Source organism: Hylobates moloch, unplaced genomic scaffold (assembly GCF_009828535.3).
Source record: "Hylobates moloch isolate HMO894 unplaced genomic scaffold, HMol_V3 SCAFFOLD_6, whole genome shotgun sequence".
NCBI lineage: Eukaryota > Metazoa > Chordata > Mammalia > Primates > Hylobatidae > Hylobates > Hylobates moloch.
This window is the reverse complement of record NW_026652281.1, coordinates 108,903,021-108,922,963: the sequence shown is the minus strand read 5'-3', so window position 1 is coordinate 108,922,963 and position 19,943 is coordinate 108,903,021. Positions and strand designations below refer to the sequence as shown.

At 41.4% G+C, this 19,943-nt stretch overlaps 1 protein-coding gene across 1 annotated transcript in view; it reads right to left on the bottom strand.

Annotated features, from left to right (window-relative positions):
* Nucleotides 1-19,943, bottom strand: part of HYDIN (HYDIN axonemal central pair apparatus protein) — a 397,956-nt gene that overhangs the window by 247,591 nt on the left and 130,422 nt on the right. Inside the window, exons 13-17 of the mRNA XM_032157850.2 lie at nucleotides 10,791-11,026; nucleotides 8,497-8,597; nucleotides 5,926-6,061; nucleotides 3,386-3,550; nucleotides 1,771-1,923 (exon numbers count right to left, since the gene is read on the bottom strand). Coding sequence (XP_032013741.1) covers nucleotides 1,771-1,923; nucleotides 3,386-3,550; nucleotides 5,926-6,061; nucleotides 8,497-8,597; nucleotides 10,791-11,026 — 791 coding nt within the window. The remainder of the gene's footprint in view (nucleotides 1-1,770; nucleotides 1,924-3,385; nucleotides 3,551-5,925; nucleotides 6,062-8,496; nucleotides 8,598-10,790; nucleotides 11,027-19,943) is intronic.

The window sequence follows — 19,943 nt, the reverse complement described above, 5'->3', positions numbered from 1 at the left end:
TGCATCGGTCCACTTTCATGTGGATTTTCTTCCACCTCTGCCACCCATGGGACAGTAAGACCAACCCTTTCTCTCCCTCCTCCTCCTCAGCCTACTTAATGTGAAGATGATGAGGATGAAATCTTTAAGATGATCTACCTGCACTTAATGACTAAGTATGTTTTTGCTTCCTTATGATTTTCTTAATAACATTTCTTTTCTCTAGCTTACTTTATTGTAAGAATAAAGTATGTGATACATATAACATAGAAAATATGTGTTAATCGACTGTTATTGGAAAGGCTTCTGGTCAACAGTAGGCTGTTAGCAGATATGTTTTTGAGAGGTCAAAAGTTGTATGTTTCTTTTGCTGTGCTGAAGCTCTTTAGCTTAATTAGGACTCATTTGTCAATTTTTGTTTTTGTTGTAATTGCTTTTAGAATCTTTGTCATAAAATCTTTGCCAGGGCCCATGTGCAGAATGGTATTTTCTACGTTATCTTCCAGGATTTTTATAGTTTTAGGTTTTACATGTAAGTCTTTCATCCATCTTGAGTTTATTTTTGCATATGGTGTGAGGAATGGGTCTAGTTTCAATCTCCTGCATATGACTAGCCAGTTATCCAAATGTCATTTATTGAATAGAGAATCTTTTCCCCATTGCTTTTGTCTACTTTGTTGAAGATAAGATGGTTGTAAGCTGCGTGGCATTATTTCTGGGCTCTCTATTCTGTTGCATTGGTCTATGTGTCCGGAATGAAATCACGTCCTTTGCAGCAACATGGTTGGATCTAGAGGCCATTATCCTAAGCAAATTAACGCAGGAACAGAAAACCAAATTTCACACAAAGAAGGGAACAAGAGACACTGGGGCCTACTTGAGGGTGAAGGGTGGGAGGAAGAGAGAATATAAAAACTACCTATTGGATACTATGCTTATTACCTGGGTGATAAAATAATCTGTACACCAAACCTGTGACATACAATTTACCTGTGTAAGAAACCTGCACATGTACCCCCTGAAACTAAATAAAAGTTTAAAAAAAAGTTATATGTGAATTTTCAACTGCATGGGGGTTTGGTGTCCCTAATCCTCACATTGTTCAAGGGTCAACTGTACATAGAAATGAGACAAATCCATTTCTAAAACCATTTTACATCTATTTTGTACCTGTCTTTGCCGTTTACTTTAATTTCTGTTTTTGGTGAATACTCTCCTGTATTTCACACATCCTTACAAACTACCTTAAAATATTGCTAGAAGGAAGAGAGAACAAAAATAGAATAAACACACCAACACATGTACAGCCAAAAGGACTCCAATTAAAGGGAGCACTTCTAGTTAAACAGACATCTAAAAAGTGTTTTTTTGAGGGCTGGGGCTGGGCTTAGGTACAGTTCAGTAGGGGAGCTTGTTGACCTCTGAAGCATCTTCCTGAACTGGGATTCTATTGACTGTACTTGCCTGTTTACCAAAAGACATGCATATTGTGTTTCTTAATCAACAAAAGTATTGTAATAGGCGTCCCTTAAGCTAAAGCGTCCCTTAATCAACAAAATTATTAATTGATGCATACATTATTATGTCAATTTATTATAATAAAGAAGAATTGGGGATGGGAATGATGTGGTTTAATACAACAACATAACCATGCAAATCTCTGCTTCTGGTGATCATTTTCAAAGACACGTTGCATGTCTTTGGGGCCATTGCCTATAAGGCAACTTGTAAGGCAATATAGGGCCGTCGCCTATAAGCCAAAGCTGTATTTCATCATGTCCCGTGACTTACCATGTGTGCTCGGAAAAATGCGGGAATGAAGGACGGGTTGCATAGGTTGAGAATCCTGGAAGAGTCTTTTAGGACACAGATATTCCCAAAGTCCACTTGATTGGGATGGACGTAGATAACTGGGCCTTCTCCAGTGCTCTTTAAGTGACATACCTGAGTTCCGCCAGAGAGAAAGAACACAGGAACAGCTGGAAATGGCTAGCCACTTTTAGCCATTCCTTCAATAAAAAGCAAGGGCAAAAGAGGATGCTTATGAGAACTGGCACCCCTTCCCACTGGTGTGCTGTGGTCTCAGGAACACAGCGAGGGCCATGCTGGTCAGACCTGTGAATCCAGCCTGGATTTCCTTCCCAGAAAGGATGAGCAGCTTCCCCAGGTCAGCCCAGAGCCATGCACTGGGGGGAAACCAGAATCTGGGTCCCCTCCACCCCACACAGCACTCCAGCCTCAATAACACTTAGTACGGGGTTAAGGGTCAGCACTTCAAAGTCAGATGTGGCTGGGTTTGAGTTCCAGTTCTGTTGCTTTACAAGTGGTGTGGCAGGGCAGGGTCACTGCACATAGTTGTGAGGGTTGGAGATTGAAATCCACTTTGCTCTGCTCTCTTCTTCCTGTCCTCTGAGCCAGGCACTGTGTCTGCCTGAGGAAGGTGGCCCTTTTCTTTCACAAAGTTTTGGCTGCTCACCAAGCTACCCTCTCATGGGCTGCATCTGTGCAGGGGGGCAGGGGAGGGGCACAGTGACCCTCGTGGGGGACCTGAACTGGTGGCATGTTTTGGGGTTGGCCTACCTTGGTGATGCTGCTTTATAAGTTAAATGGCTTATCTACAGCATCTTATATGGAGGAGATAAAAGCAAAATCCTAGTGTTTTACACTCTCTAAGCAATCAGAGTCACGTCAAAGAAACGTAAGGTGACATCACTAGTTCCCAAGTAAATCACATGTGTAGGAATACAGAGCCTGTTGGGCAACCTCCTGTAGGATTCATTGTTTATCCTTCAACTCAGCCTAAGCAGTGGAGAGCTTTCCATGAATCCCTCTTCCTCTTGGAGAGAGACTATTTCTCTTAACAGCTTGAGTAGGCTAATACGAGCCATGAGTCAAGTCAATATACAAGAAAAGCTCAGCTGAGCAGTGAAGGAAACTGATCTCCCAGCCCACAGGTGACAAACCAGTGATACCCAAAGCCAGCTTTGCACTTGCTGGCTCCCATACAGATGTGCTGGCTTCCTCCCCTCGGAGATTCTGATTTAAAAGGATTGGAGAGGGGACAGGCATGTGTGAGAGTGTGTGTGTGCGCACACGTGTGTGTGTGTGTGTGTGTGTGTCAGAGAGAGAGACAGAGCGAGAGAGAGAGAGAGAGAAACTCCTGGTATCCTGTTAGGTTTAAGGATGATTGCTATAAAACATCGCTTCTGTTAGATGTAGCCATAAACAGATTCCGTAAAGCCACATAGCACTGGTATTTTACCATTGCAGAGTAAAAACATAAAACCCTACAACTCCAAGCAACTGGGGTGTAGGTGAATACGGTGTGGGCCTCAAATAAGAAAGCTCAAAATGTCTGAGAAGAAGCACAGCAATTTCAATTGCAGTTCTGAAAATGGACTCTCACCAAAGGGGGGTCCTGGCTCCCAAAGATTGAGATGTAAACCGTGGATCTGTGTTCTCCAGTGACCTGGGTCTCCAGGACCAGTGGTATGTGGATGGTGCTGCTTGGGGGGATGACCCCGCTAGGGGTGGGGCTGGAAAACAGCACAGCAGGTACCTCCTCACACACCTGGGGGAGAGAAAACCAGAGGGGTAAGGACAGCACAGCATGGAACAAATAGCGTATTTGCTTATTTTGAAGTGTTTTCCTGAGTCCGTAGAGGTGTTTTAGAAATGTCTTATTATTCAAGCAAGTAAATGGGGATGAGCACCCCAATTCGGCCAAAAGGAAGTTTGGTTAAGTGGGATGTGCGTGAGGCCCAAAATTCAAAGTGCCCTACACAGCAAGATGCAGAATTATCCGCAACACAAATAAGTTCAGGGCAACAGCTTTCCATTTTCCTTAGGAAAAGGAAAAGGTCCACTTTCCACTTGCCAAGTTCCTTAACCTGGCCCTCTGCACCCTCATGCATCATCCCCACTCCCTCGCCCTTTGTGCTGCATCAATAGAGGCTGCTGGTGTTTCCTGAATCCAAGATGCTGCTTCTCACCTCCAATCCTTTGCACTTGTGGTGACTCCTCCTAGAATGCCCATTCCCATCAACCCGTCTGGCATACTCATCCTAAATTCTCCCTCCGTTCCTCAAGGGCTCTAGGGTGGGAACCTTTCCTCTGTCCCCAGGGAGCATCCTGTGCAGTCCTTTTCCACAGCATGCACTGGACAGCACCATGCCACCTGCATGTCCCGCTGACAACTTCTTAGCACACAGCTGGGCCTCTCCTCTCTACACGCCCACTTTCTGACCCAAAGCGTATGCTCAGTTTTTAAAGTGAGGAATGAATGAATGAATGAACAAGTGTCCAGTGTTGACCAATTTGTGTTTCTCAGAACCCTGTTCTGCAGCATATTACCAGCTTTTATGAATCAAGAATGCAAATAAAATTTTTAAAATGCCACTGTATAACTCTGGGAACCATTTCTCAGAGCCTCTGCTGCTGGGGAGGAAGACAGAGCATGCAGGTGTCACCTGCCTGGGGTACGCCACAGTCTCTCTGCATCTGGTCTGGCCTAACATGGCCCAGTCTAACTCCTCCCTGTGCTGCAGTGCTCTGCTGAGCCTTATGACAGCCTGAGGTCAGACTGATCTCTTTACCTAGGTTTTGATATTTTGTTTATTATGGATTTTTTGGAATTAATTTTGATTTCTTACAATATGGCATGGAAATACTAAGTATCTTGACTGAGTGTTTGGCTTCCCCTTAAATTTTGTGCCCAAGGCAAGTGCTGCATCCTATGCCCAGCCCTGCTGTGCAGAAACAACTTCCCCTGACCCCAGATGCACGCTCCACTCTGAGTTCTTGAAATGATCACGCACTGTGCAGGGCTGGCCTGGCCTGCTGTGGAGCATCTGAGTGTTAGACCTTGTCTCCCGTCACCCCAACCCTTGGCTTCTAGTTCTGTGTCAGAGAAACCCATAGAACCATTCTATTTCTCTCTTACATAACAGCCCCGTGACTTGTGAAAGGTAGCTGTGTTATCCTAGCTAATTCTATTCTGTTTCAGATTAAACACACATATGATCGGATTTGCAGATGCCATGGATTGCCATTTTGGTTACTGTGAATATGATGCTTTTTTTCCTTCAAGTTGCCATTAGAAAAATACAATGACAACATCCGAAGAGAAAATTCTGGCTGTGTTCTGACCAGCAGCTATCTCCTTCCTTTACCTAAAGGTGGTAATTCTCTGCTGCAGCCTAAACCTGCCTTGGTTCTGTGGCCTCCATATTGCTGTTTTAAGTCCCATTGATCTTGTAGCCAAATAAACCCCTATATGACATTTTTGCACACATTTTAGTTAGAATATTGTACTTCTATAACTGAGTTTTATACCCAAATGCATCCTTGGTAAACTGCATCTCAGTAGTAACCTTCCATTACTCTAATCTGTATAGATTTTTAAAAAGTTGTTTATCCATCTGTGTTTAACTCCTTAGTCTCCCACCTAGCTGGGTGTAGTGGCATATGGACAGACACATTTCATAAAACATGAAGAGATAATTCCTCCTTTCTTATTCCTGTATTGTCTCTAGCTTTCTGGTCCAACAAATCTACTTATAAATATTGCATTACTTACTGATGCCATTCAAATCACAGCCATGGACATAATGAAAACTCCTAGCTCATTTCCCATGCATGGTTAGTTCACAGGCAATTATTTGCAGGTGCAATTCTGCATGTTGGCTTAATTGACACTTTCCCTTCTTTATCAAGGGTAATTTCTCTGGGAAATTAACAACGGTTTACACCTGCAGCTGCTCAGGCATGCAGCTAGCATTTCAACTATGACTTTGCAACCCCATCCTTAGACTATCTAAGGGTTAAAAATCAGCATTACTTAAGGTCATGTGTTCAGGAATGTGGCACTTCAGAGGGATTTCTCTTTCTCATCAAGGGAACCCAATGGAAGAAGAATTAATACTGAAGAAGGAGAAAGGAACTCACCTGAGGCTGGACCTCATAGACTCCCGGGAGGTCATCTTGATTGGCAAGCTGGAGTGTTTTCTCATACGGGTACTTCAGGAAGCAGTGCCCAAAGTCCACCTCTGCATTGACCAGGTGGAGGGCAGGTACAACACACCTGCTCAGAGGAGACCATCACACAAATCAAAACAGAGAGCTTGTTTACATACAGAAAACTCAGAGCCCCAAGCGAGATACATTTGTCAGTGTCACATAGTAGTTTTTCTCTAATAACCACATAAGTCACTTTCAAAACTTCTCTCCTCCTCTCTTCCCTGTCTCTTGGCCCCCAATCACCACTTTTTAATCAAAAAAGGACTAGAAGCAGAACTCCTTGAACAGCTGTCTGGTGGGTAATGACTCACATTTCCATTGTTTTATATATTTGGCCTTCTTTGGGCAAGGGGTCCCCATAGCGCAAGATCCTTAGGGTAGTGAATCTGTTTCCATGCCAAACAGGGCCAATGCCACCAGCATGTGGTTCTAACTAGCTGTGACACTTTGGACTAGTCAGAAAGCCCCCCAAGGACTAGCGACAGCTCACATCATCTAAATAACAATAATAATGCTAATTCCTATGCAGAACAGCTGTCTTGGATGCAGAGGCTCAGGTGGCTGCTTGGTCCAGAACTGGCACTGTGACGGGATTGTCACTGCGCTGACATGGGGGCGGTGAGGTGGGGTTAGAGGGAGGGAGGGTTGTATGCAGGAAAGAGAGGAGTTGAAGCCCTGTGTTTGCCATTGGTCTATTATTAGGTGACTTGGATTTCATTTGCTGTCTGTGACTCTCAATGTCTATCCTACCCTTTGTCGTTGTTTCAGTATAGTGCAATGGTGAAGAGTACCGGCTTTTGAATTTGCAGAGCCAGCTTCAAAGACTGACCTTACTAAGTACAACCTGTGTAACCTTGGGCAAGTTACTTTCTGTCTCAGAGTCCCATTTCTCTCATAGGTAAAATGAGGATAATTCTAGGGATTGATATTGGCGTTATAAACTCTTCTTAGGGTGCTGGAAGGGCATAGCTCAGCACCAGGTAAGTGCCCAGTAAGAGGGAGTGACCCTGTGGCAGAATCATGGCAAGCTGTCACTGCTGGCTCTCTGGAGAGAGTTACTTGAGGCTGCAGTTCTAAAAGCAATTCTTCTGTTAAGAGTCAGTGAGTAGTTTCTACAGATTACACCAAAAATAAGGACATGAAAGAGCCTTCCTTTAACCCCAAAGTTTGTGATTTTGCATGAGTGTTCATTTTTAGCTGGAATGGAAGTTGTCTGTTGACCCAGTGACTTTCTCAAAGCTAATCCTTTACTGCCTGAAATATTGTGACTGAGAGGGCTTATACTACTTGACTTGGGTCACAGAATATAAGTAGAAAACTCATAGCCTCTTTAGATCTTTTTTTTTTAAATTTAGAATTTCCTATTGATAGCTGTAGGGAAAGGGGCTGGAAGGTATCTGAATAAGCCTGCATAGACAAGAAATGCAGGACTAGACTGAAAGGCAAACCTGGGCATAGAAAGGACCACATTAGGGTTTTTACTGTTTGTAAAAAAAGGAAAAAATTAGGTCTTGAAGGAATAGTAAGTAGGTCACAGTGGGAACCCTAATTTAAGTTATTTCTGCACTGCTATTTATCTTCATCCAAGCCCAAGACACGTGAAATGGTGTCAATTACTAACTCCCCACCAACCAGCACATCTGCCCCATCTTTAAAGTGTATGTCTTCTTAAGATTCACAAGAGATCTGAATTCCAGAGATTGACATATTAGCATGATTATCAGTTTTACTAAGTCATTTTCTCTATTTCCTATATATAGCATTTGCATACATACAACTTAAAGTCCCAGATCTGGACACTGATTGCTTTGGGAAGAGTGTGGCCGCAGGATTTTACTTGGGATCACATCGTTATTAGTCGATGACACCACCACCCTCATCAGCACTACTGCATTGACTGTGGCCTGGTCAAAAACACACAGTCAACAAACGGCTGAGCCAGGATTTTAACCCGGCTGCCTCTCTCAAAAAGAGAGAGGAGTTGGAGATGGTTCTGAGGAGTATACATTGTTAAAGACGAGCCTCATCTTGGGGGCCCACTCCAAGCCTGAAATTCAAGTCACAGCAACAGTGTCCCGGGGCAGGGACCTCTTGGCTCTACGGATCTTCCACTGCAGGACTGACAGCAACACCTTCCTGTTGCATAACTCTGGAGCACTATGTTGAAAGATGAAAATAAAAACGAGCAGCTCTTCACCTCTTCCTGCTAAAACCTTTCTGGTTACATACTTTGAAAGTCAAACCCGTTAGAGAAGGTCTGACTCGTTTCTTCACTATTCTTAGGATTCTCTGCCTAAACTCTACGAAACACACACACTTCTTATCTCCACCAAAGGTGCTTTAGAAACACTTGCTGCTTTGTCATTTGAATGTCAGATTCAACTTCCCTTCCCAGGAAGGCAGTGTGCTTGGGTTGGCAGGCGAGCTGCCTTCTGGGAGGCAGCCCATTACTGGAGGCTCAGGGGAGACTTGGGAGAAGAGCAAGCTGGGGAGCGATACCTTGCTGTAATTAAGAGCGCCAGCACCTCTTCTCCGATGCCCTCCACGTCCACCACCAGTGCCAGCTCGTATTTCTGCACAGTATTGGAGCATAAGGTCACCTGGAAAGAAAAAGGTGACAAGTTGCTCTCCTAAAAAGCACGTTCCCTCTACATGGGGGAGAGGAGCCCCCGAAGGACTATGCTGATCAGAGTGGTTTCTAAGTGCTTTATGGATATATAGCATTTTACATTTTTAGTTGAACAAGTTACATTGTGGGGTCAGGGCATGCTGAGTGTTTTCAAAGGCCAGGGTAGAAACCAAATGGCTTTTAGTACAATGGCTTTGCTCATTTCTGAGGAGGTTTTGTCAAAGAAACCACATCGTTCATGGGAAAAATGAGCATGAACGATGAGCCATATCAAACCAACTTTAATTACTGCAATTTAAATTGTTTCCTACCTCTGGGCTATATGAATTATGAAAATGTAATATACTAGTAAAACACTATAGCACAAGTTCTCTTACAGTAAAATAAGTGGAAATAACCATGTCAGTTCCAGAAAGTGGTGTAAGAAATCAGTTAGTCTGCTTTACCAAAATCTTGCCCACACCATCCCACATTCTTTTCTTTTTTCTTTTTTTTTTTTTTTTTTTTTGAGACGGAGTCTTGCTCTGTTGCCCAGGCTGGAGTGCAGTGGCGCAATCTTTGGCTCACTGCAAGCTCCGCCTCCCGGGTTCACGCCATTCTCCTGCCTCAGCCTCTCCGAATAGCTGGGACTACAGGCGCCCGCCATCACGCCCAGCTAATTTTTTGTATTTTTAGTAGAGACGGGGTTTCACTGTGGTCTCGATCTCCTGACCTCGTGATCCGCCCGCCTCGGCCTCCCAAAGTGCTGGGATTACAAGCGTGAGCCACCGCGCCCGGCCCATCTCACATTCTTTATTACAGCAGAAAATAGAAAGTTTCAAAGAAAGGTCTATTTGAGGACAATAGAACATGGTCAAAACATAAACAGATTTCAGAACTCATTGGTACTTAGATTCCAATTCTAGCAAGTTGGAGTTAAGCAGTAATGAATTGCACAGACAATTTATTTAAGAAGTTTAGCAGTTGCTAGGGGAGACTGAGGGTCAAGGGAGGCTGTTGGGGGGCTCAGAACATTTTACCCTGTGTTTTTATTTCCTGCTGTGAAGATGTATATTTAGGCTTTCAGAAGCCTTGCTACGATTTTTAATTGCTTCAAAATTATGTGTACTGGAAGAGATAGTTGCAAGTCTAGAAAACAGCTTCTGGCATAGGTTAAGGCTTTTCTATTTATAAATTATGTATCTGGTACTAATTAAAATGTTTTCAGTTGCAGAGGGAATCTCTGGATGCAAATTTGAGTCCACACAGACCTGGCTGAAGTACAGATCAGGAGGGAAAACTGGAGCTTGGAGAAAGCTTTTCCAAATATAAAGGAAAAATAAAGTGAAGATGAAGTCATTGATTTGGAAAGAAACAGAGAATCCTAGTGTGACTGTAACCCCCTGTTTATATATCTGGGCTGTGGCTAGAAGGAAGAACAAGTAGTTTTGGCAGAAGGCTGCTAGCAAGACGCTATGTCTTTTAAAATCTTCCTGCGATAGCTGGGAAGCAACAACAACAACAAACAACAACAGCAAAAGAAAAGAGGGAAGACAGTTAAGGGTGAAACAATTCCACTGGTGGCACTGTGAGGCGATAACCAAGGCAAAGCACTATCCTGATTGCAGACAAAACATGGAAGGATGAGTATTCCTCAGGATGAGGAAGCCGAATTCTCATGGCTTTTCTTGCGGAACTCAAGATAAGGTGCTGTTAGTGATATCACATCCACAGCCACCATGAATGAAGCCCAGATTCGGATTACAAAGCTGAATAAACCGGATATCATCTTTGGCATAAGTGTGGCTATTTATTGGTATCTAAAGGATCTGAGTCTGAAGGAAAGATAAACCTAAGTATCAATAAGTTGTGAAACCTGTTTATATTAGTACCGCTGGGTGTACTGTCTGGATAGCAGTGGCTTCACTGGAAATGCCTAGAACCCACTCTTCTGGTGAAGGCAATGCATCCAGATTAAGGTAAAGCCACTGGCGCAGTGCCCATTGCTTTGCCCAATGTATTTGTGTCTGGTTTGTTTCCTTATAGGCCCACGTTTCCCTGTAAATTGACAGGCACCCCCTCCTACTGACACTGGACATACTAGAGCAAACCCTAGATGAGGGCCCGTGGCTATTTTGAAGGCTCAGCTGCTTAGCTGTGTGTGCAGGAAGGCCATGCACTTTACCCTGATAGCAGCAAATCCCTGGGGGCGAATGGTGCCACAGTCAGGAGTGATGGTGAATTCTTTTGGTTTCACTGAGGATATTTCTTCCTTGGTCCAAGACGGTCTTTTGTAGTCTGCATGCTGCTCACAATATGAAATGCTTTTACGGCCAAGGCCATCCCCAGGGACACGCAGTTTGAAAGTCATGGGGATCAAAGAGGTATTATTGAGGGAACATATCAAGGTATGAGGAAACCCTGGAAAACAAAATATGATATGAGAAATAAAAGCCCCTCCAACACCTCCCTTGACCCTCAATCTCCCCTAGCAACTGCTAAGCTTCTTGAATGAACTGTCTGTGCAATTCATTACTACTTAACTCCAACTTGCCCTAAATATTATTTTTATTGTTTCATTCCATCAATAAATACATTTTCTTAATTAACATATCTATTCTTTCATTTATGCATTCACTCAATGAATATTTACTATGCATTTACTATGTGGGAGATTAAACACCACATATAAAACAAGCCCCTTGATTGCCATCAGGCCCTCCCCAGAGGGGAGGCAGCCTCTGTTAGTAGTTTGCTGAGTAGTCTTGCAGAAGTATATTTTGCATTTATTTCTTACACAAAAATATACATTTTTACATGGAATCATGCTTGTTCTTTTTATTTGCCAGTGGGTAAAAGAAAAAGCCTGCACGGTTTTGCCCGCTGAGTGACCCAGAGCTTGCCAAGACATGATAGAGTGTGTCCTAGACCTGTCTGGGGATCATGCTCTTAGGGCTGATGACACAGTATCAAAAAATAGCCTTTCCCAAGAGAGACTTTACGAACTGCTTTAGAGCCAGCCAGAGACTAACACCTGGCTTTTACCTCTCTTAGACAAAGCTGCTTTGTCACTGTATCCAGCATCGTTCCGTGAGACTCCTCTCTTAAGAGATGTGGACCTTTCTTGCTTGGCAAGCAATACACTAAGCTCTGATTTTCTTTCTTTCTTCTTTCTTTTCTTTTCTTTCCCCTTCCTTCTCTTCCTTCTCTTCCTTCTCTTCCTTCTCTTCCTTCCTTCCTTCCTTCCTTCCTTCCTTCCTTCCTTCCTTCCTTCCTTCCTTCCTTCCTTCCCTCTCTCTCTCTCTCTCTCTCTTTCTTTCTTGAGACAGAGTCTTGCTCTGTCATCCAGGCTGAAGCATAGTGGTACAATCTTAACTCACCTCAACCTCCACCTCCCAGGTTCAAGTGATTCTCCTGCCTCAGCCTCCTGAGTAGCTGGGATTACAGGTGTGGGCCACCATGCACCACCACGCCCATCCAATTTTTGTATTTTTAGTAGAGACGGGGTTTCACCATGTTGGCCAGGCTGGTCTCAAACTCTTGACCTCAGGTGATCCACCTGCCTCAGCTTCCCAAAGTGCTGAGATTACAGGCGTGAGCAACAGTGCCCGGCCACTAAACTCTAATTTTCGATTCCCTAGGTAGCTATTGTATCTGATACCACTTTCAGAAGAAGAAGAATAATCTATAGATACAGGAAAACAAAAATGCATATTTCTACTGGATGGAAATGCTACTCTTCTACCTTGAACTCTGCTGTAATAAAACGTACTTGGTCTCTTGGAGTAATGACTGTTGCTGTCAGGGCTATTTTGAGTTGACCTACTTCTGCCTCATGTCTCAGCTTTTGACTACACATTAGGCCACTGGAGGAAACACATTCATGTATCCTTTGTGATAACACACCTGCCAACCTACTTGGAAGATATCTTTCATGGAAGAAGAACTGTGAGATTGAGTGCACTTGAAGGGTTATTCTTGGAAATTCCAAAGGAACTGCTTGGAAGGCAGCTTCACAATCATGCTACATGTGACTTTCCTGGACTTACCAAATAACGACTCTGGAAACTGTAGATGGCTTAGCCTTATTTGATCTGACCATTTGTGAGTTAGATGATCTGTGAATGTGGAGCGTATTATGGAAAGTGGGTTTTATAAAGATTCATGCGGTCTTCCAAACCATTGCCCAGACTGCTTCCTTAAAGCCAGAACTTTTTCACAGAATAAAGCCAATTATGACCTCCTAGTTACAACAATTTCTTGTACTAGTACCTGTAATATCCCATATTGCTTGTCAAGAAGCCTAAAGGAAGGGGATGCTGATTTGTTAAAGACTGAAGGTCGTTAATAAGAATGTTATTCCTAGGTTTCTAGTTGCAACCAATCCTAATACTATTCTATCTACAGTTCCACCTGAATGCAAGTACTTTACAGTTGTAGACCTCTATGCTCCCTTTTGTAGTGTCTAGTAGATAAAAAGTCAATATTTATTTGCCTTCTCTTCAAATAATTAACAACATAATTGCATGGAATGTCTCAAGGATTCACAGAGGCACCTAATCTTTCTCCCAATACTTGTACAATGATTTAAAATACAACATTCTCAAGAGATTCAATTCTCCTTCAAGATGCTTATTTTCACCTGACCTAAAAAGCCCTAAGTAGCAGAAACTAGCAGCAGAAGATCACAAGGCTGTAAAGGAAAAATTACAGTTCTTTAAAAATATGGTATATTATTTGGAACATGGCGTCTCTACTAAAGAATGAACCCTATTTAATGAGAGTATTAAATTGATACATCAACATGCAGGACAAAACGCTAAATTATAATTGAGAGACTTTGGGGGATTCATGGAATATTTTAGACAATGGATTCTTTATTTTTCTAGTAAAGTAAAAATCTACACAAAGCAAAGGGAACTGTGTTGGCAGATCATTATGCAAATCAGGTGGCATTTTTGTCATTGTCCATAGAAATAATTCAGAATATGAGAGATCAATAAGCACATACATCCAACTCATTTTGGACATAGAAAATTTAGCCTCAGATTTAGAAAACAAATGTTGCCTAAAATTGGGAACCTCTGTTTAGTCCAATGGTCTCTGGAATACCAACTATGCCCCCAAATCTAAGTGGTCTTTGACAAAAATGTTTTATCATATGTAAAACATCACCACCATAGAAGAGAGGAAATAATCTCTGAATAAGAATCAATGGGAAAATTTCTCCTCTGTAGCTGGGGATGTGGCTGGCTCCTGCCTCACATCCTGCTACCACATCCAGAAACATTGTACAAGCGGGATGTGAGTCTCTGGAATATATGTGGATTAGGCCCAGCTCACAAAGTTCAGAATATGTGCTTGTAACTGTAAATTCTTTGGATGGGTCTGAGCCTTTCTGTACAGAAAGACCACTGCTGTGACTGTGACTAAGAAATTGTAGACTATAATTTTCCCACCTGGGGAATGTTACCTTACACTACAAGAGTTAAAAAGAATTTTATAGTGTGTTAGCCCTTTGATGAAAAATTTCACAATCTTTGGGAAATGTAGAGCATAAAAATAGTATTATTGATCTTAAGTTGGCCCAGTTCTCTGAGGTTCTGAGTTCCTTGATGAAGAGTTTTACCTCTAGCTCTGATGGCCATCAGGTCTGATTAGCTCCCTCTGTAACTCATAGACTATTCACTTTACGAAATAATAACTAGAAGATCCATGTGATTACAAGTATTTCATCAATTTGGGTCAATCTTGCTTCATGCAGACATAACAAAATATTGTGAGAACCAGCTCATCTATAAGTTTAAGAAGGCTTCCCTAAAATACCACCCTCAGAAGCCCTCCCCTCTTTCTAACTGAAGAATGAGTACCCTGAAAAATACACCAATGAAGGTCTTCTTCAGAGCCTTCTAACAACTGACCTTGCAGTTAAATTATGAGATGGACCTCTGAGGAAAAAGATGCCCATAGAAGCTAAATTATTGGCTGAAGACGTGTTGAAAAATACTCTCACTGGGGATCTTAAATAGAGGTTTTCTAAAAAAACAGAAAAAACCTTCAGAAGCAGATGACCTTCAGAAATAGACTGCTATTTCAAGTCCCTCAGAACAAGCAGACTTTACCCACAGTAGATAGCTTCTGCTCAAAACTGATGGGATGAGATTTTGTTAGATGCCTGACGTTACTGATTCTCACACTCTCCCTTGTGTGCTTTTGTTTTTCATCATTTTGCCATATTACTCCTTGTTTCCTGTCTTAAGGTTATACAATTTTGATACACCCTGTGATGTCTCCTTACTGTTATCGACAACTTGTTTTGGGCATGCTTTGCTCACACCTACTATGATCTCTTCTGCCAACCTTTCTAAGATCATTCTGTGACCGTTACAATCCGGTTTTGCTCCTGACTCCCTGCTTTACACCCTCCTAAGGTCAACTTAGATATTTCTCCTTGAGCTACTTACTGCCAGTTTATATCAGTGCCATAGAAGAGACACCGGTAATGCATCTTTTGATGCTTTATCTGAACAACTCTGTCCCCAAATCCCAGACAGGTTATCATATTTTGTAATAACTTCTCTGTCCACATTATTCAATGGCCGAGTTCAATAAATGCTTGGAGGTTTTCAAACTCATTCTCATTCAACACATCCTTGTATCTCCTGAAAAATAGTGGGTTTGCAGATATTTACCTGGGCCTTTATTGTATCAGCTAGCATGCCAGTTGTTACTTGGCCCATTTATTCTTTAACCCATCCAAGGATTCATCTATGCCTCAATGTTCCTTCAAAGACAATCACCACCCAATTCTATTATCTGACTCTCTCATGCTACTGCAGCTGTAGTCAACAGAACTAATTATTGGGTATGTCATCCAACATCCAATCCTACCATCAAGAATCTTTATAGCCATAGAAATTTTAGAAACCAACATATAGTACTATTACCCACCACCCACCTATCACAACATCATCAATTTCAACAGTCCCTGATGCAAAATCCATATTTTCACCACCAAGCAAATAAATGCCACATCTCCAACACTAATCTACAACAGACTCCTTTTTAGGAATGGAACTTAGTGTCAATACAGGGATAATACTGTCAACTTTAGTTAGCTTAATGTATTCCCCACTATATTAGCCTCTGCAAACCTTTTTAAACCCCAAATAATATGTCCATAATTCTGAAATAACTAAAATATTCCTCCAATTCTTGGCTTACTCCTGGAACGATCACTTTGACTTTTGCATCAGGAACTATATGCATCCCTATTAGTCTTTCATTCCTGAGCTAATAACAAGCTTATGCTCATCTGTCTCATTAACACCTCCCTATTTGCACATGTGGGGTAATAATTAGAAAGTTTTAAATGTGGCCAGGCACAGTGGCTCACACCTGTAATCCCAGCACTTGGGAGGCAGAGGCAGGTGGATCACCTGAGGTCAGGAGTTCAAGACCAGCCTGGCCAACATGGTGAAACCCTGTCTCTACAAAGAATATTAAAAAATTAGCCAGGTGTGGTGGTAGGCGCCTGTAATCCCAGCTACTCGGGAGGCTGAGGCAGGAGAATTGCTTGCTCCGGAGGTGGAGATTGCAGTGAGCCAACATGGTGCCACTGCACTCCAGCCTGGGCAACAGAGACTCCGTCTCAAAAAAAAAAAAAAAAGAAAGATTCAAATGCCTCTCCACATCCTCCAGTGCCACCATGCTTCTTTGTGAAGAGTCTGATTGATGAGAGACCAATTCACCTGGGGAAATAATGGTACTTTGTTGGAGTCATGAGGCTTCAATTGTGGGGGTCATATAATTGGAAATTAACACAAAATTGCCCCACGCTTTGGCTGATGCAGTGCAGACTCCAGAAGCAAAGTAGCCTAAATCCACTGACCCATGTGGTTTTGAAAACCAGACTGCCTTAGATTTCCTGTTGGCAAGCCCAAAGGTATGTTATTGCTGACATTTCCTGCCACAATACAGAGAAGATTAAAGAATCTATAACATTCATAGCTAAACTAAAATAAAAGATAACTTGGGTTTTGAAGGTGGATTAAGTTGGTTTTTGAGATAAGCTTCCATGTCTCAGGTTTGGGAAATCTTGGGGATCATGGTTCTGCAGTGTCTTCTGGCCTCTTGCATAGCTGCTATATCATCAAATGGTTCAATAAGATATTATACAACAAAAGAAAAGTAAATTGTTTCTAATTTTCAGTTAAGCTAATTACCAAAACTTTCAGCTGAACCAGCTATGAGGAACAGCTGTTGATTTTTATTTCTATAGCTCAAGGAAACTATGGATAAATTACCCAATGACAATCTTTCCCCCGTCCTAATAAAGGAGGCCCAAATGGAAGACGGTTAAGGGAAAAACCTATCTAACCTTGGAGCATGCGTACCTGGTTTTGTGTGAGCCAGGGCTCCCTAACATCAAAAATCCCATTCTAGATCTGATGGAGAATAATGTTATCAGTGTCATTGTTTTGAAAATGAATAACAGCCTTTAAATTGACACACAGGTTATTCTTTAAATGGACACACAGGTTATTTTCTTATTTGGCATACAGCATATAGGAAAAGGAGGTGATGATATGAGTTCTGGCAAACAGGAAGAGGAAGTGGAAAGGCTACTCCTTTTGTCTCAGTGGAGTGTGGGAAGGGGAAGAATAACAGAGTGGCCAGATGTGTACATTATGGCATCTGCCTTACAGGCCAGAATCTCAGGGATAGGGTGGCTAAATAGGTTGAGGGAATGTTGGAAGCAAAGGGACTTCTGCCTGGCTTTCTTGTTGGGAATCTCAGAGCAGACCACTTCACAGAATATTCTCATACCTGCCTGGGGCAGCTAACTCAGGATAAAAATGGTATGCTTAGGCTGAAAGGGAATCTTAGTACTCAAGGATCTCTCAGTTCCTGTGTGGCTGGAGAAGGACCCAGGCATTACACATGGACACATGGCACCCTTCCTCCCACTCATGGTTCTGGAAGGTAGCTGGGTTGAGAACAGTGAACTTGCCATGGGTCTGCAACGGGGCTGCCATAGCAAAAGGCCAGGCAACCATACCTCAATGGCTATGAAGGCAGAAGAGAGATTCGCTTAACACTGTCCAATGGAAATACAATGCAAAACACAAATAGGTGACATTAATTTTAACAACATAGTGTATTTAACCCAACATGTCAGAAATATCATTTCAATGTGTAATCAATAGTATTTTACACTTACAGCACATCTCAGTGTGCTCAGTAGCTTCATGGGGGAAGCACAGGTCTAGCTCTAGGGGGAATGGAGTCAGTGGAAGCCAAGTCGGTGTTGGCTCTGTGGAGCCGAAAGGACAAGCCATCAGTGTTCCCGCAATACCTCACTGGAAATGGGCGCCACGGGTAAGTGGTTAGCTAGATGAGGCACCCACAGGCCAGTGACTCAATGCCCCCCAACTCCTGCCATGCTTGCTTGGTAGTGTGGGAACACATGAGAAATACTAGTTGGTTTATAAAAAAATACTTAAATTTTCTTCACAAAAAACATCTAAGATGATTGAGATTAAGCATCTTTTAATATGTCTTTCATAGACCTTCTATTCTGTTTATACACTTACCAATTAATACATGTCTATTCATCTATTTTGCCAATTTTTCTATTGCATAATTTCACTTTTCCTCATGGATTAGCAAGAGTCAGTTTCACGTATTCTGAAGGTTCATGTATTCTGATTTTAATACTTTGCCTATTATTTATGTTGCAAGCATTGTCTTTTTACTGTGTTCATGAAATCTTTTTGTTTGGAAATTTGCTTAATGTTAGGGAGCCACACTTACTAACCTTTTTCTTTATGGCTTTTGCATTGGGCATCTTGTTTAAGACCTTCACACTTGCTAGCATATAAACATAACCACCTATATTTTCTCCTGATATTTTAAAAAGTTTGTTTTTCATGGTTAGCTGTTTAATAGATCTGAGATTTTTTTCTGTGAAAGATGTGAGGTAAAAGTCTAACTTTTCTATTATTTCCAATGGATAACCAATTGTTTCTTTGCCTTTTCTGAAGCAGCCCATGCCTCCACTGATCTGAAATTTCACATTGAGCATGTGTAAATTCCCCTGTAGTCATGGCTTTGTTTCTATTAGTCTATTTGCCTATGCTTTAAAGTACATTATAATATCTGATAAAGTCCACAGTCACTGGTCTTTGTTTCAAAAATTTATTGGCTCTTTCTGTGAATTTTTCCCCAGGGAATTAACCAATTATCTTCTTCCTGTAGTGTCTGCACATTTATTGTTAGGTTATTATATAGTTTTATAATATTTTTCTATTATATTTTCTAATCATTGCTGATGTATTTAAAAATCTACTTTTTAATAATATTTTGCTTGAATATCTTGCTAAACTCTTATTAGTTCTAATGGCTTGTCAGTTAATTACCACAGTTTTTCTAGGCAGAGAATAATACATTCTATAAACCATGATAGTTTTGTTTTTTTCTTTTCAACTACTTATCTTTTATTTCCTTTTATTTTCTTATCACAATGGCTTAGACCTCCAGGACAATGTTATATGATAGCTTGAGAATAGTTTTTTGCTTTTTGTTTTTTTGTCTCTGAAAATGAATCAGAATGCTTTCAATATTAAATTGTAATATCTCAGTCCCCAGAATAGTGTCTAGAACATAGCTAAACTAATATTACTAAATGTATGTTACTAAATGAATAAAGGTCCCCATTAAATACATTTTCCCACCATAGGTTTTTTCTATTTTTCATTCATCATATTAAGGAATTTCCCTCCTACTCTTAGTTTTCTAAGAATTTTTATTTTTAATTATGAATGACTGTTGGATTCTGTGGAATATTTTTCTCAGCATGAACTGAGATGATATAAATTGTGGTAAATTACATGAATGGATTTCCTGTTATTAAACTATTTTTGGATTTCTGGGATAAATTCTACTTGGTCATGATGTAATTTTAAAAATGCATCTCTATGCATGTGATTTGCTAATGCTTTAAAATCAATGTTCATAAGAGAGATGGGTCTATATTTTTCTTTTCTTGTGTTGTTTTACTGTGAATGTATTTGTCTCCTAAAATGAGTTAATAGCTTTTTACATTTTTCTGTGATGTGAGATACATCCATTCTTCACCATTTGGTAGAACTCACTTGTAAAGCTGTTTGACCTAGTGTCTTTTCTTCAGGGGTAGATATTTGACTTCTTTTTCAGTATATTCTATGATTTTTTTTTTTATTCAGGTTTTCTACCCCTTGTGGTAATTTTAATGACATATATTTTCCCCCAACTCATCCATTTCTCCTATTTTTTAAAGAAGTTGTATACAGCATTC